At 44.3% G+C, this 24,128-nt stretch overlaps 1 protein-coding gene across 1 annotated transcript in view; it reads left to right on the top strand.

Moving 5' to 3' along the window:
- TOP1 (DNA topoisomerase I) overlaps nucleotides 1–24,128 on the top strand; it is an 87,578-nt gene that overhangs the window by 53,517 nt on the left and 9,933 nt on the right. Inside the window, exons 8-14 of the mRNA XM_045833175.1 lie at nucleotides 761–873; nucleotides 7,513–7,628; nucleotides 11,443–11,564; nucleotides 12,327–12,449; nucleotides 14,113–14,300; nucleotides 14,585–14,729; nucleotides 23,808–23,951. Of these exons, the coding sequence (XP_045689131.1) occupies nucleotides 761–873; nucleotides 7,513–7,628; nucleotides 11,443–11,564; nucleotides 12,327–12,449; nucleotides 14,113–14,300; nucleotides 14,585–14,729; nucleotides 23,808–23,951 (951 nt within the window). The remainder of the gene's footprint in view (nucleotides 1–760; nucleotides 874–7,512; nucleotides 7,629–11,442; nucleotides 11,565–12,326; nucleotides 12,450–14,112; nucleotides 14,301–14,584; nucleotides 14,730–23,807; nucleotides 23,952–24,128) is intronic.

Raw genomic sequence — 24,128 nt, 5'->3', positions numbered from 1 at the left:
GTAGTTAGGACAAAGGACAGTATCTTCCAAAGAGTCCCAGCTCTCTTGAGAGGGACCCCCACCTGTTGAGTAACACCTTTTTGCTTAGATGTGTATATGTTTTGAGATTTATCTCTCGTACTGGTGAATTGCTCTGTTTATGTTTGATTATCTCTTTCTGCGCTGTTGTGACAGCTTACGTAGGGCCAGAGCCACAAAGAAACACCCCCGCAAGGAGCAGCAGTCACTGTGTGGCCTCCCAAATAACCTGCTCACTATTTGGTGACTGCATACAAACTACAGCAATAGAAAGTCCCCCCCACCCCAGACGCAGTCAGGGGTTTCCTTTCACATTGTATAGTAAGCGTCTAATGGAAAGCCTCGCCTACCCAGTGTTTGGTGGTGTTGGAAGAGGTTAAAGATGCATAGATTTAAAAACAAGTGAGGACAGTCCACTGGGCTACTCTGTACAGCAGCGGTGCTTCCCCAGACCTACCTGAGGCTAACACGTGTGCCATTTCCCAAGCTCTTTCTCTGCAGAGGGAGTGTTTTTAACTACTTTCTCGAGTAGTTATTTGTCAGGGAGTTTTGGGAACTGCTGCTCTAGAGAAAAGCACAAGTACATTTTTATTCCTCTGTCAAATAGGGAAGGTTGAACCTAAGAATATCTCTAGTTCTGCTGTTGTGTGATTCCAGGTTTTCTTCTAATGGGCCCCCCAAACTACTTGTAGAAAGGCAACTAGTCCTTATCTAACTGCTTTCTCCCCATGTTTCTTTGTAGGATGGTAAATTGAAAAAGCCCAAGAATAAAGATAAAGATAAAGATAAAAAAGTTCCTGAGCCAGATAGCAAGAAAAAGAAGCCGAAGAAGGAAGAGGAGCAGAAGTGGAAATGGTAACGACCTCTCGGCACGGGGTTAAAATGTCAGCTCTTTGATGCCACAGCCTAATGAAGCAGTAATGTTGAGTTACTAAAATTAATACCCTGGTATTTGGGGGAGGAGTGAAGTACTTAAAGGAACCTCTCTAGAATAACATTTTGTAATAAATTTCCCAGGTCCTAGTGAAAGCATTAACTAGCTCTTAATCTATTGGATCTCAAAACTAGGTCCCAGCCTATTGAACAGAATGAACTGTAGAAGTAGATCTGTACGTATATAGGAGTTTATCAGGTGAAGACCATTGCATTCAAAATTATAGGGATTAAATAAGATGAATTATTCTATAAATAATGTTGGGAAAACTGTCTGTTTAAAAAAAACCCTCCCCAAGAAAAATTTGGCAAATATTTTTATAGTTGTAGAATAGCAAAGTCCCTTTGAAGCATGACATACATATAACCAGAGTCATAAGGAAAAGATTCATAAATTTGATACATCAAAGTTAAATCTTCTATATGGCAAGCAAACTCATGCCATTAAAAAAACATCTCAAGGGAAAATACTTGAAATACACAGGGCCGAGATTCCTAATAGGAAAAAAGGTCTTTTAAAACAAATATGAAAGGAATGATATGACAGAAAAGTGAGGAACAAACAATTCATTAAAGAAAACAAACTGTTAGTGAACAGCTTAAAATATGGTCAACCTCACAAGTAACAGGCTCAAAGAAAAATAATAAATGATAAACCTGTTTGTTTAATGTCTCAGACTGGGAAAAATTAGTTAAGTATCAAAATCTGGGGTTGTGATCTTGAGAAAATAGGTCTTCGGGTGGTTGTATGAAGGCTCTTTAGCAATAATAGAAGTTACTTTTGCAAAGTGTGTGTTTAGGAACTTTTATTTTCTACTTGGTAAATTTTGATATTTAGAATTTTGAAATAAACATGCATTTTTTTCTAATGCTGATTTTACTTAAAACTCTATATTACTTAAATACTACATCAGTAATACATGATTTGTATTTATGTTAAAAATTCAAAGGATCCAGAAGTGTAGGGGTTAGGAAAAAATGACAGTTTTCCTTCCCTCCTGTTCCCATTTTTCCTTTCTAGCTTCGTGGCAACCACTGTTCGTAGTTTGGCAGTGCTCACTCTGTGGATTTGGTAATTGAGAGAAACAGTCTCCCCAGCACCAGAGGAAAGGGGGGGCAGTCAGTGACTAGGGAGGTGGCTGAGAGGAGCAGAGCTGCAACGGCAGAAGCGCCCAGTACAGCTGCGGGGCTGGCGTTGCTGGTGTGAGCACAGGGTGGGGGGGGGGTGGGGGGGGGGTGGGGGGGGGGTGAGAGGAGAGCCGAGACAGAAATCCCAGAGTCCAGGACCCTGGGCCCTTCCAGAGATCGGAGTCAGGGAACAAACGATGTATTTCTCCTTTCTTCATTTTATTTCACTTTTTTCTTTGTAGCTAATAGAAGTTGTTCAGTGATGGAATAGTGAAAGGTTTTTAGGACCTTTAATAAAATGATTTTTCTTCTTTTGGGTAAAATGAAGTGATGGTGTAAATCAGGGGTTATTATTGGCACTTGTGAGAATGGTTAGTAATTCATCAGTCCATTGTCTCTCTGGGTTCTGTGGTGGGTGCTCATTGTTCTGTTTTGTTTTTTAACTGATTTTAGAGAGAGAAACATTGATTTGTTGTCCCCCTTACTTACGTATTCATTGGTTGCTTCTTGTATGTGCCCTGACTGGAGAGCAAACCCACAACCTTGGTGTGTCAGGATGGCACTCTAAGCAGCTGAGCTGCCGTACGCCAGGGTTTGTGTTTTTGAATGAACAAGTTCATGTCCTCGTCCTCACCAGCCCCTTGCTGTCTTACCCCTTCCTTTGGAGCCTTGGCTCTTGCTGGATCCTGAGGTCATCTTTTTTCCTGGCCCAGCCGTGCGTGCATGAGTTGGGGGGAGGGCATTAGGCACTCTGGAAGGGTCTCGTAGCCCAGTTTGCTTCTGTGGTTGAAGTCCTTATTTGTGTGGCCATGCAGTAATTCTGAGAGACCAGCCTTTGTTGTGGTGGTTGTTGCTGTTGCTTTGTGTTTTGTGGGGGGTCTGGTCAGTCTTTAACTGAAGGTGGTTGGTTTGGGGGTCAGCAGTCTTCACTCTAGCCTCCTGGTGTGCTTGCCTCCAGTCTGATCATTAAGCACAGTGCTTCAGGGTTACAGTGTAAGTTGTAGACATAGGGAACAGGAGTGATCGACCTCTTAGCTGAGAGCTTGCCCTTTCCTCCGTCACTGTCGGATGCCTGTTACACTCTGAAGTCAGTGGTCCGTCCTCAGTGACTGCCACTGACCATATAGCCAGGGGACTTGAAGAGCAGATGCTCTCGTTTGTACTGTTCCTCTTGCTGTTTCACTAAAAGAATTACACACTTTACCAGCTAAGCCAACACAGATCTTTGCTTCCTCCTAGAGTCCGCAGACTTGTTCATCCTGCCAAAAACAAACTTTGATTCCCTACCTCCCTCTCTCTGGTAATTGTGGGGATGTGAAAATGCTCAGGATCCCTTCGGGTTTCTTCACTGTACCATGTTTTCCCCATGGAAACAGTGTTACAGGTGCTGACAATATGCTCAGGCTCAGTCCCATGAAAACCTCTTTAGCCCAGATCCCCCTTTTTTGACTGCAGCCTGGGGTAGCTGTTTAGGGTTCCAGCGGATCCTCCAGCCGAGTACACCTTTGTGTCAGGGTTGACCTGTTGGGACACAGGTGCCCTGTTTATTCTATACAGGTGACTCTTCACCAAAAGACCTTGAAACTAGGGAGTTTGTTGCAGATGTTAGGGGTTACTTTAAGTGGAGTTTGGGGTCTTTTTTATAGCCAAAAGTCTCAGAGGATTATAATGTAGGGAGTTGGTGTTAAACGACCAGAACTCATGAGTATAACCAGAAATGGTGATAAGACACGGAATACGAATTGATATTCTCCTCACACCAGAGAAACTGTCCTCGAGCCCCCAGATCAGCTTCCAGAAAACTGTAGTGTGTGACGTTTATTTCTGAAACTTCAAAAATTAAATGTGTATATGACAGTGTCCTGTGAGGTGTTTGTTAACTGCAAGGGAGTTTGATTTCAGAGAGCATGTGGGTGTTTACTGTCCTACACACATTTCTAGCACTTGCCCACCTTTCTTTATCCAAGCCCATTTTATTGTCACAACTAATTTGAATTAGTACATCAGGCCAGCCACAGAAGTCATTCTGATGTCCACATGTTTTCTTTAACCCTTTTGTGAACCATGGGTGGGGCCAGAAAGGGCGACAGTCTGTCAGACATTTGCACAGGGAGGGCTGCTGATCCAGTGATGTCGGCCTGTCGGAGGGCATGTTCTGTTTGAACTGATTTGCAGAAGAGTAGACTGAGGAGTTGGAATGGGTTCCTGTGTCCAGGTCATTTTAAAATCATGTACTTATTTAGAGGGGAAGGGAGGGAGAAGGAGGGAGAAAAACATCAGTGTGAGAGAGGAGCATCAGTCGGTTGCCTCTCGTAGGTGCCTCAGCAGGTACCAAACCCACAACCAGGCATGTAAGTACTCTGACCAGGAATTGAACTGGCAGCCTTTTATTTTGCTGGACAATGCCCAGCTAACTGAGCCACACTGGACAGGGCATGCTTACTCAAGGGCATGCTTACTGATCTTAGAGAGAGGGGGAGGGAAGGGGAGAAAAACATTGATGGGTTGCCTCTTGGTATGTACCCCGCTCGCATGCACCCCACCGCACGAGCCCCAGCTAGTGTTGGATCTGCAGCCCAGGCATGTGCCCTGACCAGGAATCGGCGACCTTAGAGTTTATGGGATGACACTGCGACCAGCTGAGCCACGCAGGCCAGGGCCTGCATCTGGGCCTTTTTGTGCTGACGTCCCGTCGGGAGGTCCTGCCAGTTTCGTATCCGTAAAGTAGTAGGGTGGTCATAGAGGGCGTTTACGTTCTTTCTTCCCTTTTTTTTTTTAAGATTTTATTTATTTATTTTTAGAGAGGGAAGGGAGGGAGAAAGAGAGAGAGAGAAACATCAATGTGCAGTTGCTGGGGGTCATGGCCTGCAACCTAGGCATGTGCCCTGACTGGGAATCGAACCTGTGATGCTTTGGTTCGCAGCCCGCGCTCAATCCACTGAGCTATGCCAGCCAGGGCTTGCGTTCTTTCTAAGATTTTATTAATATCTTGACCTTGAGGTTTATTTTTTGAAGTTATTTTTTATTGTGAAATAGAAGTCCTCATCTTAGCCATTTTTAAGTGCTCAGTCAGGTGGTGGCATGAAGTGCCTCACACTGCTGTCAGCGCTCACCACCACCACTTGTCTTCACGGCTCTCCTCCTCTTCAAAAGCTGGGACGCCGTTCAGTAGCTCTTCCTCATCTGACCCTTTTCCTCTCCCTTTCCACCGTTCTACTTTCTGTCTCTCTGAGTTTGGTTACCCTGGGTACCTTACGTAGGTAGAGTCCTACAGTATCTCCCCTTCTGTGAGCATAATGTCTTCAAGGTTCATCCATATTGTACACGGATCAGAATCTCCTTCCTTTATGAGGCTGAAGGATAGACCACATTTTGTTCATCTGTGCATCTACCTTGGTTTGTACCTTTTGGCGGTGGTACTCAGTAGGCCTGCTGAGAACATTAGTGTGCCAGTGTTTGAATACCTACTTTCGGTTCTTCTGGTGATAGTCCTTGTAACGAAACCTCTGGATCACCTGATGGACCTGTGTCTAACTCTTGAGGACCTGCCGTGCTGTTCGCCACGGCAGCTGCTCCCACTCACATGCCCACCAGCAGGGTGCAGGAGTTTCAGTTTCCCACATCCTCGCCAACACTGACTTCAGTCTGTGTGTGTTTTTAAGAGTGGCTGTCTTGATGGGTGCGACTTATATTTCCTAATTACAGGTGACATTGAGCACTGTTTCAGATGTTCACTGGTCATTTGTGTACCTTCAGAGAAATGTCTGCTCCAGTCCTCTGCCTGTTTCTTAATTGGGTTGTTTTTTTGTTTTAAGTTTGTGGTTCTTTATATAGTCTGGATATTAACCCCTTATCAAAAGACTTGCTTTGCAGATATTTCTGCCATTCCGTGGGCTACTTTCTTCCCCTCTGTTGGTTAATGCAGCTTTAAATTGTGTAGTCCAGTTTCATTCTTCTTGTTGCCTGTATTTTTGGTGTCACATCTAAGAAATCATTGCTAAATCCAGTGTTATAAAGAGTTATATAATTTTTAGCTCTTATGTTTGGGTCTTTGATACATTTTGAGTTTATTTTTGTATATAGTGTAAAATAAAAGGCCAACTTCATTCTTTTGCGTGTGAATATCCAGTTTTCAACAAAATCATTTGTTAAAAACACTGTCCTTTTTCCATTGAATATCTTGGCACCCTGTCAGAGATCATTTGACAATATATACTGTCTTTGATTTTATAGTATACTCTTATAGCACACAGTGGGGTACGTGCTATTTTTATTTGATGTTTCGGATCTTTGTTTAAAAAATCGAAGTTGGAAGAAAATGCAAGGTAATAGAATGTGGGTAATTGGCATTTGGAATTATTCTGCAGAACTATAGGGCTTTTTATTTTAAGGTTGAAATAGTGAAGATTGAAATCTGTGACGTTTTAACTCTCTCCAGGAGAACTGACTCTTAAGAACAAGCTGCTGGCAGTGGTGAGACAGTCTGTCTGATTCTAGAGAAAGACTTTGAGACACCAGCCAATGACAGTGTGTGGTCCTTAATTAGATTTGAGTTTATAAAATATATTTTGGGTATAATTGGAAAGTTTATAATATGGTCTGGGAACTAGAATGCTACCAGGAAATTATTAATTTTGTTACATGTGATTATTTTATAGCTAAGTAAGAGAGTATTTTTTTATTTTTATAGAGATGTTTGCTGAAATATTTAGGGGTGCAGTATTATAGCCACAACTTACTTTAAATGATTCAGAAAAAAATAGGAAATTCAGTAAAATGTTAACAATTTTGTATATAGGTGATGGTATATAGTGTTCTATACATATATAGTGTTCTATACATTTATCTGTATTTGATGATTTTTTTAAATAAAAAGGGTTTTAAAAAGCTCTTTCTACTAAAAGTTACATTCACTTATCATTATCTGCTAGATAGCTTTCAATAACCCATAAGCACCCAAAACTCAACATAACCCAGCAGAACTGTTACTTCCTAGTCTTCTGTCCCGTTGTGTACTTTCTCATAGGGTTGTCTTCCTCTGTACCTTGGACTAGCGTCACTCCCAGGAGGCCTTTTCTTACGTATCAGCAGTATAAATGTCCTGTGCTCAATTGTGGCTTGCTGTCACACCGCTGTGAGAAAATAGCTATGTTCATCCCCATATCCCCACATCCCCACTTGTTGCTGGGCTCCTTGAGTGACAACCTCTTGTGCGCAGCATCTTCGACCGGACTACTGAAATGTGTTTTTCTCCATTTTCATCTTATTTGCTGTGAAAGACACTGGTTATTTTGATGTAGGCCTTGACTGTGGGGCTCTGAGTCATTCTAAAGCATCGGTCAATTGAACAGATAATAATTTTGGCATCTAATAGGTGATAATCTGTAATAGGTAAAGCAGTCACTAAACGAGATTGTACCTTGTCTTCTAAAGGTGGGAAGAAGAGCGTTATCCTGAGGGCATCAAGTGGAAATTCCTAGAACATAAAGGTCCTGTATTTGCTCCACCATATGAACCTCTTCCAGAGAGTGTCAAGTTTTACTATGATGGTGAGTTGTTCCAAGGTTGTCCATTTCTTGGCCAAGAAGAGTGTCTGATTCTATTTTAGGAATAGAAAGTGAGGAAGGATTCTGTGCTGTATAATCCTTTTTGTTTATTTCATTTTGTTTTATTGTCATCATATTGTTTGGGGAGAGGGCCATTAGGTACTTATTTAGCTCTCAAAGGCCCATTTCATGCTGAAAAGTGCCATAAGAAAGGGGCTGTTAATGTACCTGTGTGGTCTCAAAACAGTTCCTCTACGTAATGCACAGCACTGCGTCCACAGGCTGAATGCTTTTATTTGAGCTTTATTTTTAAGGAGCTTTATTTTATTTGAGCTTTATTTTTAACCCTTTGCAAGAGTTATTAGAGAATCCTTATGGGATAACAATGTTTTATTTTAGCAATATAATGCACATTTGACAAGCTGCTCATCGTTAGAAATAGTGTTAGTATTTGGTTGAGGATTGCCATCAGCCTCGAGGTAGGGCTGGTGAGTGTCTTGTCATTCACTCCACATAGCAGAACACTGTGCCTTCGCTGTATGTGCAGCCTAGTCTGATGAGCTGCTTTGAAGACCGACCTCATTCTCGTAGAACCCTTGGAATTGTCCATTAATTCTCCTGAGTATTTCTGTCCTTGGGTTGAAGAGTTTGAGAGTGGTCTTCGATGCTCCTCCTCGGCAGTGTAGCAGTATGCAGATAGTAATGCTTAACTGATTTCCCTTATTCCAAGATTTCTATTCAGAAGTAGCTAGACCATTATTCCTCAGACTCCTATGTGCTTAATCCCAGGTGAATCTGGGCCAATTTAATAGGTGTGGAGTGGTATTGGGTGCTTCTGAAGCAACTGATCTGCTGACCAAACTTTGAGAAATGCTCAACAGGAGAACAGCCAAAAGCATCAGGGTGAACACTCAGAGTTCTGATGCACATCTGTCTCCCTGATGCGGTGGCCTCAGGGCCATGCATGCCCATAGGTCAAGGTAGTAAGTTTTTGTACTGAAGGTTTGGATCTTTCAAGTAGATGACTCTGCAAGCTGGAATTTGTTTTATAGAAGTGTGTTCATTAAAGGCCCAGCAATGGTCAGTCTTGATTGAGCCCTGATCTCAAGGTGTCCGCAGTCCAGCAGGACTGCGGAGCCGCGGTGACAAATGCCTGCACCAAATACACATGCTACCCGGTCGGTGTTCGCCAGGGAGCACGGGGCAGAGCTCCGTCCGCCCTCCCAGTGGGTCATTCCTGGAGACTCTCAAGTGTGACTGAAAGCCAAAACTCCACAGAAAAGAAAGAGCCTAGGACCTTGAAGAAGACAGTCATAAAATACAGTTATTCTGTAGCCATAGTCTGGGTTTACTGAGAGCTTTTAGAAAGGTCAGCTGGTAAAGCCTTGTCTTGGAGATTCAGAGTGATTTGTGGGGAAACTAGATTCCCTACTCTTTGGGTTTCTCTTCTGAGGATGGGGAGCCATGGCCTGACCTGGTCGTCATGGTGCCTCTCCCCTATTCTTGCCCAGTCCTGCGTCGCAAGATAGGAGCTCCAGCTCCAGGGCTGTAGTATTTTCTCAGTCTTTTCTCTGGAATTGATTTCCTTTGATTACATAAGTTCCCGCTCTGCAGTGAGTCAGGAAGTCACATTTGTCTTACTAGTTCCTATTGGTTCTGTAAGTCCTGCCAGCTCTCCAGGGAAGAGAATTCTCAGACTCCTTTAGAAACCTGCCAGGGAGGTGGGGCATGGGCTGGCTGCAGCAGGGACTTGCCTCTAAGAACCTCCAGTTTTCAGCTCTGACTCAGCAATTTTCTTCTTTCTGAGCTCAGTCTTTTCCAAAGAGCACTGCCATTGCCAGGAACCTTCGAGTCATCCTCCCACCACCTGCTGCTGGGAGCTGTCATTTCATCTTTTGACGGCTCATCTAAAACAGGAGGTGTCAAAATTGCTTCCTCTATGGGGACAGAGTTCAGTAAAATTGCCCGATGAGTCTCCAATTAAAAGGAAATACCAAACAGACCTAAGAACAGTTCACATTCTTTCTTGCCATTTATTTTATTTCATTATTTTATTCTTGGTGATTTAATACTTTCCTTTATATCAGAAGTATGTTTCAACTTTTCTGGCAACTCTGGATGGGGAAGATCTGCAGAAGTGCAGAAGACCCTTGAAAGCCAGCTGCTCACCCTCCTTCCCAATGTCTTTCTTCTTCCAAAGACTGGAGCTTGGGAGGGTGGGAGGGGAAAACAGCGCCACCTGTTGGCCTTTTCAGTTACTTGGATTCCAAGCAGGTTGTGTGCACCACAGCAGTTTCAGTTTTGTGCTACAATTCTCAACATCCCTACAGTCAGGGACAGTAACCTCCGAACCACGAGATGAAATGTCTTCTGAGTCGCTTTTTTAAAAAATACTTTATTTTTAGAGAGGGGGAGGGGAGGGGAAAATGGAGGGGGAGAAACATCAGTGTGCGAGAAATACATTGATCAGTTGCCTCTCCCACACCCCCAACTGGGGACCTGGCCCACAACCCAGGCATGTACCCTGACTGGGAATTGAACTAGTGACCTTTGGGTTCGCAGGCTGGGACTCAATCCACTGAGCCACACCAGCCAGGGCTGTCCTCTGAGTTTTGAAATGACTAGATTTCTAATTAAGTTTTAGTTTTCTATAATAAATGTGGAAATCCTTGGTGAATTAGTAGTGCCTATGTAATAACAAAGTAGTGGTATATTATTTAACCTAATTTTAATATAGCCAAATTATTTTGCCAAGGGTGGTGTTGTAAAGTTGGATTTTCGAGAAATAAATGGAAATGGGCCCTAAGAGTACTGTTAAAAGTATTCTATTTGAAAAGTAGATTCAACTCCCAAGTACTTCTCCTTTATTATAAACTACTTAAGGTACACACAACCCCAAGGCCCCATGCAGATTCACTTAACGCGGTATAACATCAGGATTCCTTCAGAAGGGCTTTTACTAAACACGCACCGTGCCAGAGACGGCGGGGACCCCATCATCCCTTGTGTTCCAGACGAGTCCCGATTCCCCGAGTGAGGCTGCCTCACAGTGCCAGTGCTCCTGGACAGCTCGCTCCACCCCTGGTGTGCACACCAGCCGCTGGGGGCTCGCCGAGATGCACTTGTTGGTGCAGCAGGTCTGGGTGGAGCCTGAGAGTTTGCACTGCTAACAAACTGAACTTCCACCGACGTCAACATTGTTGGCCTGTGGAGCCACACTTTGAGTAGTGAGGTTGCAGAGGAAGGTCTTACTTGAGGACTTTTGATATGGGATATCTGGGCTTGCCTGCTGTGGATATATTTTTTTTTATTCATACTCCATCCACCTAACTTGAAAGAAGAAAGTTGCCTATTTCTTTTCCCCACAATTCCTTTCTTCCACTCCCTGCCCTATCCTTCCCTCCCCTTCTTGAACAGAAGCTGCTTAGCTTAGCAGTGGCAGGAGTCCCTCTGAGGATTTGATTTTTAAAAACCATTGAAGAGGTGTACAGGACCCTGCTTGCTGAAAGGAAAAGGAAGAGTGACTGGGCCTCCCCCAGGTCATCCCTGTCCTGAGCAGGCACCTGGGAACAATTTACTGACATAGTCTCCAGAGAATGACTCAGGTAAATATCTGCTGAAGAGAAGGAACATTTATACAAGTAGATGTAAATCAGAATACTGTCTTTGTTGTTGTTGTTACCGCGTGCCACCACACCTTTATGTACCTTGCACAGGTAAACCGCCATTGAAGCAGATTTCTCCAGAGCTCAGTGTTTGCACTCAGAACATTAATATTGCACCTCATTTTTTTTTGGAACTACTTTTTCTTTTCTAGGTAAAGTCATGAAGTTGAGCCCCAAAGCAGAGGAAGTAGCTACATTCTTTGCAAAAATGCTCGACCATGAATATACTACTAAGGAAATATTTAGGAAAAATTTCTTTAAAGACTGGAGAAAGGTATATGTATTAATCTTCTAGCACCTTGCAAAAGTATTGATCAACTACTAAGTAATAAACTCTAATTTTACAAGAAATCCCTGGATATAAAATTTGAGTTCATGAATTATATTATGTTAATTTTTTTCCTGTTTGTTTACTATACTATATAGGGTTTCTATCCAATGAGAACACTTACACTTTTTCCTCCCACCTGTCATAGGGTTGCAGGAGGGAATTTATTACATTAGGCCAAACAGAGAACCTCAGGTCCAGCTGAGCGAGGGAGAGCTCGTCCCTGCGGGGCAGTGCTCTGCTGCTGCCATTGCGGGGCGATGTCGGTGTGGTGCCCTAGGCCCTCTTGGTTCTTGCTTATTTGCTTTAGGTACTTTCTGCTCTTGAAACCACATATCCTGTATCTGCCTAGGTGGTTTTAAACAGTCTTGTTACTCTCATTCTGGATCATGTAGACAAAGGCTGAGCTGAAGTTTACATTCTTAAGTTTTGGAAATAAGATTTAATAAATGAACAGAGAGACTGAAAATGGGACGATTTCTCTCGTTTCTAAAATGAATAACATTTGCACGGCTATCCAGTTGTGGCATTCATGTGCCTGGGGGATCTCGGTGACAGGCCAATTTTTTTTTTCCTCAAAACTCACTAATTTAGATTAACTTACCTATTAACACCTTTGACTAAAAAAAGGGTGCTTTGCTATCATTGCAAGGAAGCCTGAGGGCTTATTAATGTATTTACCTTATTCTTCTATTTTCTTTTGACTAGGAAATGACTAATGAAGAGAAGAATACTATCACCAACCTAAGTAAATGTGACTTTACCCAGATGAGCCAGTATTTCAAAGCCCAGTCGGAAGCTCGGAAACAGATGAGCAAGGAGGAGAAACTGGTACTACTTCTTAAGCTTCTGTAGGAGTTTGGAATATTGATTAGTTCATCCAGTTTTCTTCTTGTTCTTACAAGACAGCATTGACTTTTGTACTCAACACATGGTTCTGTTCTGAAGATTTAGGGTTCTCAACCTAGTGGAATCTAAATTTTCTTCGGGGTCTTATGTAGACTGAAAATTATAAATAAGCCCTTTGTTAAATGTCTCAGTTGAAGAACTCTGGTGCTGCTGACCTAAAAACCAGACAGTCCAATAATACAGGTTTTACAGATCTTCCCCACAGTAGCTCCTGGATATTAGAGAGTTCTGACAGATAAAACACTACTGGTCATGCACCTCCCTGTGGTTTGATCTGTTTACACTGGAACCCAGCCACACTGATTTATATCCACCTTTAGCCTTGACCAGCCTGTTTCCTGAAGGGTCTTTTCAGTATCCAGCTGGGGTGTGATTTTCTTCTAGAGCATCAGGAGCCTGCCTGCCTTTGTGAAAAAGTTGTATCGGAACACAGGCACCTCTGCTTACGTGTTGTCTGCGGGTGTGCTCATGTGACAGACAGAGTTGAGTAGTTGTACCAGAGACCTTATGGCCCTCAAAGCTGAAGTATTTTCTATCCAGGAAAAGTTAACCAACCCCCAGTCTAGAGGAGTGCAGGCAGGAGTTTCATTCTTTCAACTTGGAGGTCCAGAAGTTAAGAATTTAAGAAATCCTTTGCACTTCAAAGCCCTGTAGTTTCAATATTTTAAAAGACCTGCATGTTTACTAGGTATTTCTGTAACTCACTGTTTTATGGTGTCTCTCTGACCTTTGGCTTCAGAATGGTGAGTTTCTGTGAGAATGGTAACTGCATCAGACTTCACAACGTTGGCTTAGTCTTCCCGCCAGGACTCCAGATGAGTGAAGCTTGGTTTGTTACTCACATCGGTGGAGTTTTTAAAGTCGAAAACCACCTTGGTGTTTTGTTCTTGGAGTGTTGATCCAAAGATAGGGAGGTGTCGTGAGTCTTACCCTGTCAGAGCGCCTGCCGAGGACGCCTGCTGCCCGCTGGTTCTCAGTCTGGCCCCACGCAGGGCAGCGGGACTTCGTTAGATTGGGCTGCTGAGTATAATAGTGAGTGAAGAGGCAGCAGGGTCAGGGGGCTACACATCTCTTCCCACGCCTTTTTGGGGCGAGGGTCCCAGCATGCCTCACCGCGGATCTCGGAAAGGCTCCGTGGCAGGCTGGTTCGGGCTGGAGAGCCCGGGTGTGGTGCCCTCCAACCAGACGGCCCTGGAGCCTGTCGGTGCGTGTGGGGCGGTGGTGGGAGGCCCCGTCACAGAGGCTCTGCTCCGTCCCCCGCTCGGACTCTGCTGAGCAAAACTGTTGGTTCTTGAAGTTACATTTTAAAATACCGAGGCATGTTTATATTCATAAATGTGCATCCTTAAGGATGAGAGAATCAGTTTTGAATTTTAATTGAAGTAAATCCTTGTAGGTAGATCTTTAGGGGAGTATTGTCATGTTTAAGTTTGGAAACTCTGTCAGAGGTATTTCCCTTACTAAATTCATTTCTTAGGAATTTTTAGACTTTTCTCGACCTTGACCTCTTCTCACACAAAGATAAGAATATGAGTAGAGAGCAGACATTTGGACCCATTTTGACTTGTTCCTTGCTATCTTCCAGAAAATCAAAGAGGAGAATGAAAAATTACTAAAAGAATATGGCTTCTGCATTATGGATAACCACAGAGAGAGGATTGCCAACTTCAAGATCGAACCCCCTGGCCTCTTCCGCGGCCGTGGCAACCACCCCAAGATGGGCATGCTGAAGAGACGGATCATGCCCGAGGACATCATCATCAACTGCAGCAAGTGAGTGCCCCGCCCCCGCCCCTGCCGTTCCCCCTTGCGGCCAGAAATGAAGTAGGGGCTTCCCTTGTTGCTAGTGGCTGGGCACGTATTGCACGTTAGAGAGAACCAATGGGGGCAGAATGGTGTTCCCACTCGCAGAGCCCCACGTGTTTTCCGTGTGTTGACTAGGGGGAGGGAACCTGGACGTCAGAGCTCAGTGGATTTGCCCACATCAGGTCACGAAAGGTGAAATTGTTCCTCGCCTATCCTCATTTCACGGCTCTCCCGTTTGGTTATTTCCACAGAGATTCCAAGATTCCTTCTCCTCCTCCAGGACATAAATGGAAAGAAGTCCGACACGACAACAAGGTCACTTGGCTGGTCTCCTGGACAGAGAACATCCAGGGTTCCATTAAATACATCATGTTGAACCCCAGCTCACGAATCAAGGTAAGGGGTGGCTCCGAGCCACCGTAGTCAGTGGGGCCGGTAGTCTCTTGTTACCGAAATGGAATGTACTCGGTCTCTGGAGTCACTTTGACAAATTAAAAACCCTCCCCACAAAAAGAAGGCAAGTACTTTCATGGTTAACGTGATCTGGTGGCCTCCCTAAAATGTTCCTGTTTTCTGCGTCTCGTTGCAGTCTTACTCATTCACAAGCATTTTCTGAAATCCCAGTACGCTCCTGGCACAGCGTATGCGTGATGCTAGGAATTGGGTTGGTAAACACAACAGAGGCCCTCTCCACCTTCATGCTGCTTACTACCCAGTAGTCAGAACGTGATGAAGAACGCGGTAAATAAATGTGTGTTTCCTCTCCTCGCCTTTCCTGGCTCTGAGGAGGGGACTGTAATTACTATGAATCCAGAAAGATGTAAAATCTTACCCTACTCTGACTTCCCAAGGTTTCATCTGGGCAGGTCCCACTGGGACTGTGTGGGATAATGCACATGAAAGCATGGCACGAACTGCTGTATATCCACGTGTTGTTATTTGTCCGTGCTGTGATTGGAGGAGAAAACGGTTCTGGAAGGGCAGTCAGTTCTTGTTAGCCAGCTAGGCGCACCCTGCTTGAGGAGTCCCACGAGCTTCCTCCCCCAGGTACACTGCAGAAATGGGAACAGCAGCCTTAAAGAGGGATGAGCTCCACAAGAAAACAGTCACGGGATTAGTTCTGCATAGACCGTCACTGCTGGCGTGTGAGGGACTGGGACGGAAGACCTTATCCTGGGTTTACAGGTCATTAGACCTTCGTTGAAACGGGAAAGCCACTAAGCTCACTAGGCTGTGTGTCTTAGTGAGGCTAAACTGCACATTTTCTAGCTTACAGTCCTGTACTCTAATGAAAACTACCCATCTCTGTGTTTTCTTCAATTCAAAAATGTCACTTTTTCTAGTTGAGAGTAAATATAGAGCCAGAAAGAGAAACCTCATGGTGAGCAAAAATCACCTGTGTAAAGAAACATGTTGTATTCCCCTCTGAAATATCACAAGGTAAGAATTCAGTTGTATTAGAAGAAAGGTAAATGTCAGATGGTTTAGACAAATAAATCAGTTATTCTCAGCAGTTAAGAGATCAGAAACAACTTCATGAAGGAATTCAGGGGAGGATACAGAAGGATCCAGGCCAGATCTTCAAACATTTTCTTAAAATTTTTTATATTATCCTAAATAGGAGGCCACTGGGTTTGAAAGAGGCTGAATTACACCAGGTTTGTGTTTTAGAAACTCGTGACATGATTGATCATTCTGTCTGCTGCTGCACGGAGACTGAATTAGACACAAGAAGTAGGGAGACCAGTAGGAGGCTCGTAGTATTGCAGGCAGGAAGTGGTGATAGCGAGGACAAGATGAAGGCAGCGCGGGGGGAGAGAGGCAGATTCCGAATACATGTGCAGTGTGTACTCTTACTCTGGGAGCGTGCTTGTGGGGCCGTCTCTGAGCATTGCGGCCCTTGCTGGGAAAGCCAAGTGGGATACTTCAAGGGCAGAGCACCGGCCAACTTACTGCAGACACTGTCCACGTAACTCCTAGGCACTGTAGGGATTTGTGCAGGTTTCTGGATGGTGATTAGCGGTTGTGAACCTAGAAGTTGCTCAGCGTTGGCCCTGCCTAGAACCTTGCACCCAGGACAGAGTGGCTGACTCTACTCGGTTGGGTTGGAATCCTAGGAGCCAAGAAGAGAGTCAAAGGCATGGCAGGTGGTACTGTTGAGGGAAAATGAAATGTGATTCCTTCAGCTTTCTATCATTCTTCCTTGGCTCTCCCATTTGGCAGAACAGGGAGATCTTCAGGGGTCTGGGCGTGACAGTCCGTGAGTAGTTTTTGACTGCATAGCCAGCAAGAGAGGTGCCCCTTTTCTAGATAAAATAGAAAGATATGAGCATTACATGTTTCATTTTCAATAAAATATTTCAAATATACAAGAACAGATAATGTAATGAACATGCATGCCCACCGTCTGGATGTGTCAGACCTGAACTTCATGTCCTGTTCAACTCCTCCCTTTCATAAACAGTGTTCAGACGGACAGGTGAAACCCCATGTGTAACATTCACCTCCTTCCCTGGAGATTATAGTACTGAATTTAATGTTTTCACTGTTGCGTGTAGTTTCTTATTTTTGCAGTATATTTGTGTGTGCATAAACAATGTGCAGTATTGTTTTTAAGGTTTAATTTCAAAATAGGCATGTGGTTAAGATCATTCTGAAACTTGTTAATTTCACCCAGCTTTGGTTTTGAGATTTCATTATCTTGACATATATTCTAACTTATCCATTTTTCTTCTGTAAAAAGTACCTGATTATATAAAAAACTGCCCACTGGTCATACAAGTAGGGTTGTTCATAATCGTTTGCTACTGTGAACTGTGCCGAAATGAACACATTTTCCGTGTGTATGTGGGTGAAAACTCCACTCAGAGAGCCTTTACATTCCAGATTGTTCTCTAAGGCTCTTGAGCCTGGTCACATCCCCACCGTCCCCACAGAGCGGAGTGCAGGTTCCTTCTCCACAACCGGGCCAGCATTTCCGGGGTTTGCTTTTTTTATCTTTGGTCTTTAATCCACCAGCATGTATTTTCATGCGTGCTGTGAGGTTGAGATCTAATGTTTTTTCAGATGAATAAACCATTTGTCCCAGACACATTTAGTCGTAATAGCTCCTATACCACTTTTCTACATGCACGTCTGACGGTTTCTGTGCTCTGCCCTGTTTAATTCTTTTCATTTACTTCTCCTCTGCCAGCACACTGTCTCAACTGCTGTAGCCTTGTCGAGTTTTACTACTGAGTGGAACAAGTTCTCCGCATCTCATTTTTCAGCGTTGTCTTGGCTCTTCTCAGTTCTTTGCTCTTTTTTATTAATCTTGAGCTGAATTTGTCAAGTTGCAATGAAGACTTCGGATTTTTTTTTTAGCCCTTACCCGAGGCTATATTTACTGATTTTTAGAGCAAAAGGAAGGGAGAGAGAGAAACGCTGATTTTTATTTATTGATTTGGGGGGGAGTTGGAGCAGGGAGAGGAACAGCAATTTGTTGTTCCACTTGTTCATGCATTGTTGGCTGACATCGTATGTGCTCTCTGACCGGGACTGAAGCCTCAGCCCTGGTTGTGTGAGGTGGCGCTCCGACCTGCTGAGCGACCCAGTCGGGGCCTGGCTGGCTTTGTTCCCAGACATTGACACAGGAACATCCTCTAACTCTTAACTCCTTATTTAGTTCCAGTTCTTATACCTCATATTTCTTTTGCTTAAGTTAATACTTTTTTTTTTTAAATTCTCAAGCCAAGTATATGTTTTTGTGGATTTGAGAGAGAAAGAAACATCGATTGGTTGCCTCCCATATGTGCCCTGACCAGGGATCGAACCTGCAAGCTAGGTATGTGCCCTGACTGGGGATCAAACCCACAGCCTTTCAGTGTATGGGTGATGCTCCAACCAACTGAGCCACCTAGCCAGGGCTACTTTTTATTTAAAAACAAACAAACAAACATAAATAAAAAACCCTGCATGGATCCATAAAACTCCAACCATCTCTTTAGCTGACAAATATTTGATTAATTTCTATACTTAGTAACTTTCCTCTGGGTTTACTTTGTTGAAATACACTTTACTGTTTCTTTAGTGAGGATCCATGGGTGGCATATTCTTCTTTTGTTTACCCCAAAGTTTATTTTCATCCTCATGACTGTCTTTTGTCAAATAAAGAATGCATCTTTATAACTGGTGATCCGTGGTTTCACTGTGCTGTATCTAAGTATGGACATGCTATTATAGATACTCAGGCCAGACTTTCAATCTGAGGACTAATGTCTTTCCTTAATTACATTTTACTGATTATGTTGTTATAGTTGCCTTAACGTTTACCCCTTTGCCCCTTCCACCCAGCAGTCCCCACTCTCTCAGACAATTCCCCCACCTTTGTTCATGTCCATGGGTCATGTATATAAGTTCTTTGGCTACTCCACTTCCTATACTGTACTTTATATCCCAGTGGATATTCTGTAACTATCTGTTTGTACTTCTTAATTCCCTCGAGTCTTCACCCATTCTTCCCACACGCCTCCTATGTGTCAACCTTCTGGTAATTAACTTCTTTTCTCTTGCTTTGAAGAGTCTCTCTTTATCTTTAACCTTTGGCCTTTTAATAAATGATGTGTCTTGGAGTGGGCCTCTTTGCTTCCATCATGATTGGGATTCTGTGCTTCCTGGACTTAACATGTCTATTCCCTTCACCAAATTAGGGAAGTTTTCTTTCCCTCTTTTTTCAGATAGATTTCCAGTTTCTTGCTCTTTCTCTTCTCTTTCTGGCACCCCTATGAAGTGAATATTGGACCTCTTAAAGTTGTCCCACAGGCTGTTTGTACTGTCCTCATTTTTTTTTTGGATTCCTTTTTCTTCTTGTGGTTCTGATTGGTTGTTTTTTTTATTATGTTCCAATTCATTGATTTGATTCTCGACTTCATCCACTCTACTGTTGTTTCCTGATAAATTTTTCTTTATTTCAATTAGTATGTCCTTCATATCTGACTAGATCTTTTTTATGCTGTTAAGGTCCTCACTAAGTTCCTTGAACATCCTTATAACCAGTGTTTTGAATTCTGCATATGACCTATTGCTTATCTCTGTTTCATTTAGCTTTTTCTGGAGTTATGATCTGTTCTTTCATTTGGGCCATGTTTCTTTGTCTCCTCATTTTAGCAGCCTCCCTGTGTCTGTTTCTATGTATTAGGTAGAGCTGCTTTGACTCCGTGTCTTGGTAGTGTGGCCTAATAATGTAGTAGGTGTCCTGAAGGGTACAGTGGCACAGCCTCCCCTTCACTCAAGCTAGGTACTCAAGATGTGCCCTTCATGTGGGCTGAATACACTCTCCTCTTGCATTTGAGCCTTGATTGCTGTTGGCAGATCAGTGGGAGGGATTTATTCAGGCCAGTCAGTTGCAAGGACTGACTGTGACCACTGACCAACAGCCTCCACCCTCCATGGAGGATCAGCTGTGGAGGGGCGGAGGGTGGTGGTGCTCTGATGTGGTCTGTAGTTGTCCACTGGCTGCACTGGTCCTAGGGTTTCCTGGGTAGTTCAAGCCAAGGTAGTCATCTCCCACCTGTGCTTTGCCTAGAACCACCTTGCCTAAGCTGTAAAGCAATCTGAGATGGCTGCTACTTATACTGGGCTTGGAGATTCCCAGATGAAGCCAAGTTTTGACTCTAACCTGGCTGTGGCTGGAGCTCATTGAAGCTAGCTCTTGCTTGTTTGATAGGATTTAGGAGCCAATACCAGTCATTCTTAAGGAAAAGCAGCTTGGATGGGCCCGTAAGTTGGGCGGGTAGAGCCTCTGTGGATCTCCAAGGTGGGTCATACAGTGTTAGCCAGGCTGATGGAGTCTCAGATTTGGCACTGGCGTACCAGCTCTGTGGTAGGAGGGCTCAGCAAAAGGACAATGGCCTCTGCTCATCCTGACACCAGACACGTCAGTCTCTCCTTGCATGCCACTGGTGCTTTTCAAGCTGCTACCCCAGTGCTGGAGCTCAGAGGGAGTGAGTCTGAGTAGGGAAGTCCATGTGTGGGTTCTTTAAGAGGAGCTGCTTGGGGCTCCAGCAGCCTCGTCCACCAACTCAGTCCCCACTGGTTTTCGCAGCCAGAAGTTGTGGGGACTTACCTTCCTGGCACTGGAATGCTGGGCTGGGGGGCCTGATGTGGGTCTGGGACTGTGCTTCTGAGATACCTCTCCCAAATTTTTACCCACGCAGGTGTGGGGCCAGCCTGTTCCACGCCCTCCCTACCAGTCTGGGTGGATGTGGTTTCTTCAGTTCCGTAGTTGTCAGACTTTCATCAACTCTATTTCTGACCATCCTGAGTGATGACTGTTCTGTATTTTACTTGTAGTTTTGAGTGGTTGTGTGAGGAGGCGATCCATGTCTGCCTGCATCACCATCTTGACCAGAAGCCCGAGGACTAATGTATTTTTATCGTAGAAAACTCTAAGCCATTATTTGTCCCACAGCCTCTAGACCCTTCCTTCCATTTGCTTCTTTTGGATTCATATTAGATGAGGGTCCAAAACTAGAAACATCCCAGGGGTCCATCAGCATAACAGATAAACACATTATGGTATAGTCAGACACATTAGGGATAGTCTTAGAGTAGACTGTATTACCAGCAATTAAAAGAAGTGAGCTGCTAATAAATGGAACAACCTGGATGAATCTTAAAAACACACTGAGAAGCCAGACATAAGAGTCTGTACTGTAGGATAACCATTTTTATAATATGGATTAGGCAAAGCTAATTCATGGTGATGGCAGTCAGATGAAAGGTTCGGTAGCTCCTCATTGGGTGGTTAACTGGGAAGGGGCACGAGGGAATTTAGTGGGACAATAAAAAATACTCTGTCACGATGGGCAGGTGTAGTGGGCCAAAACTGATACACTTACATATGAATAACATGAAAGCTTTGGAATAACACTAATAGCTTGAAAAAAGTATTTGAATAAAATATAAATTCTCTACAAATCCATAATAAAAGGGTAAATATGGTTTAAAATGGGGACGTATGGACAGGTGGGTTTTTTTTATCTTCAGACCATAGTTTGTCGTGTCTTTTGTTGAAATGATATATTTTTGGGATTCAAAAAGCCATTCACTTCCTCTTTGGTGCCCTGCACAGGGACAGACTCACATGGGGTGCACCAGGGGAGTGAGAAGCAACGAAAGAGCCACTTCATATTGGCAGATGTCATTGTTCCCCAGCACAAATCTGAGAACAGGGTCCTCTCACCTCCCACTTTGCCTTCCTGAACCCAGATCCTGACCCCACTGACCCACTGTGCTTAACGGGCAAGCGGTTATATTAGAAGGAGAGAGAAAATGTGGTGGGCCCACTGGTTTAAAATAAAAAAGTTACCCAGAGGATGCTTTGTATAACTAATCAAATTGGATTCTTGTCTACTGGAGAGGGCTGACTGAGTAGGGGAAGAGGACCAGGGGTTAAAGGCAGTCGCTCTGCAGTGGATACCTTGTTTTACTGAGGGGGTTTGGATAAAGACCTTGCTTGGGAAATCAAAACATGGTTTATTTTTTAGAAATATTCTGAAAGAACTATTCAAGTGCATTTCACTCTCGATGCTGTTCAGGGACCTGAAGGCGGCAAGGATAAACACCCCTCCTGGAGGCCGCCCTCCCCTGCTAGAACTCTGTAGGCAGGGTGGCTCCTGCCCCCACCTCATCTCTGTCTCCTGCTTGCGGGAATCCTGGGGCCTCGTGCCAAGAGCCCGACCCACACAGGAAGGAAAGTTGGTCTTGGGACATCCTCTGTGAACGAACTGTTTGTTGGGTTTATAAGCCTTGTTTCGGCGGCATGACTAAGAGACTGAGGAAATAAATTCTGCACGACTTTGAGGAGTCAGAGCCTGCTTTGGTGGGCCTGTGTGCCCTAGAGCAGGGGACCCTAACCTGAGGGCCTGTTTGGACCTGGGCTGCACAGCAGGAGGTGAGCTTGCGAATAATGTGCTTGAATCATCCCAAAACCATTCCCCACCCCCACCCCCCAAACCGGTTCCTGGTGCTGTAAAGGTTGAGGACCTCTGCCTTAAAGTAAAAGGAGAGAGCCCACTCCTGAACTGGAGACTGTTGTTGCAGACAAGCCCTTGGTGCCCCGTCTCGTGTGAGTGTGATGTCGTGGAGACATATACTGACTGGTACATAAGGACAGCTTGTATCACACCTTTTCTTACTCACTCTTAAATGTCAAAATGTACTTCGGAAAATCACTTTTCAGCTTTACTTCGGAGAACTTTTCAGCTTTTCATTGTCAGGAAACAGAACTTAGATACTTCTTCTGTGTCACCGAACTACTATTGTACACCACCCACCCACAACGTAGAGTTACCAAAGCACTTGTTTTAACCAAACAAGTACATAAAGCCAGCTCTCCCAGCTGTGGGAGAGTGCTGACGGCCCCTAGCGTGTCCGGGTAAGCCCTCATCCCTGAGCGTTTGTTAGGGGGTAAAGGACATTCTTGTTCCATGTACCCCGCATGCCTTCGTGCTCAGAAGGACAGTTGCCTTAACCACATCCTCAAGGACCACATGTCTGTGTCATAGGCAGACACCAGGCAGACACGGGTAGAATCGCTGCGCCTCTTCTTGATGTGGGGTGGAGGAATTAAGAGCAGGGACTCTTGGGTTCTTAAATTTCACTCCTGTGTTCATGTCATATGGTCTGTTCTAGGTCTTGTAATACTCCCTGGCCTTTTTAGGGATCTCAGATAGTATTTTTCTTCCTTAACCTTTCTCACTTAATACTGTTAGTCCTTGCTAGCAGAAATCTCCCATTCCTGTTGGCTACAGCCTTGTCACACTCTTCTAAAAACCTTTCATTGGCTTTAGAATTCAGTTTTAAAACCTTCACGGAAAGCTCTAATGTTTAAAAAGAAAAGGCTTCCCTGGAACATTGTTTCCTCGGTCTAATCAAGAATACTTCTAAATGCAGGAGTTCAAGAACGGTGAATAATTATGGCTGTTCCTAGAAATCATTGTGTTCCTTTGTCGTTACACGCTGTAATGTTTTTAGACTCTTTCTTTGGTTCTGCTTCTGTGACAGTTCCCTCCATCACACTGGAGATGGTTGCCTTGAACTTAACAAGCGTCAGCTCTAGTAGGAAACTGCTCTTGGGTCACAGATTCGGCAGTAAAGCTGCAATGGGGGGGTCTCACACCCTTTGTGGTGACAAAAGTCAGTGTCTGGGACGTGCCAGGTGGGCTTTTCCCAAGGACATAAACACTTTACAGGATGAAAGCCAGAGGCTCTCGTAGTCGTTAGACAGAGCCAGGTGTGCTCAACAGTGAAGGGGGCAACGTGATTTCTCCCTAGGGTCAGTGTCCTGCAATTTCTCTTCAGTACTCCTCTTTTTGTACCTTGCTTTAAGCTCAAGTTCCTTCTCTTTGGTTCCGAGTGCTGAACTTGAATTTTAGAGTCTATCTTTACCCCACCGTCCCTAAGCAGTCCACCTTTGGGGTTGGGTCTCTGCAGGGTGAGAAAGACTGGCAGAAATACGAGACTGCCCGACGGCTGAAGAAGTGTGTGGACAAGATCCGGAACCAATATCGAGAAGACTGGAAGTCCAAAGAGATGAAAGTCCGGCAGAGAGCGGTGGCCCTGTACTTCATCGACAAGGTGAGAGTGTCCTGTCCCATTTTGTTCAGCCTCACGGAAGCGTAGAGAGCGTTTTCTCCTCCGGGCCCCGTGCCAAGTCCTGGGGAGGTGGTGGCAGTGCTGACACAGTGTCTGGTCCAATAGGGAAGGAGCGGGGTGCAGTTAGTCAGCACCTGCTGCTGTCTGAAGAGAGCCTGC

Source organism: Phyllostomus hastatus, unplaced genomic scaffold (assembly GCF_019186645.2).
Source record: "Phyllostomus hastatus isolate PE091 unplaced genomic scaffold, TTU_PhHast_1.1 phas_contig_17, whole genome shotgun sequence".
NCBI classification, from domain to species: domain Eukaryota; kingdom Metazoa; phylum Chordata; class Mammalia; order Chiroptera; family Phyllostomidae; genus Phyllostomus; species Phyllostomus hastatus.
Note: the sequence above shows the minus strand (reverse complement) of the source record. Positions and strands in the feature narration are given on the sequence as shown.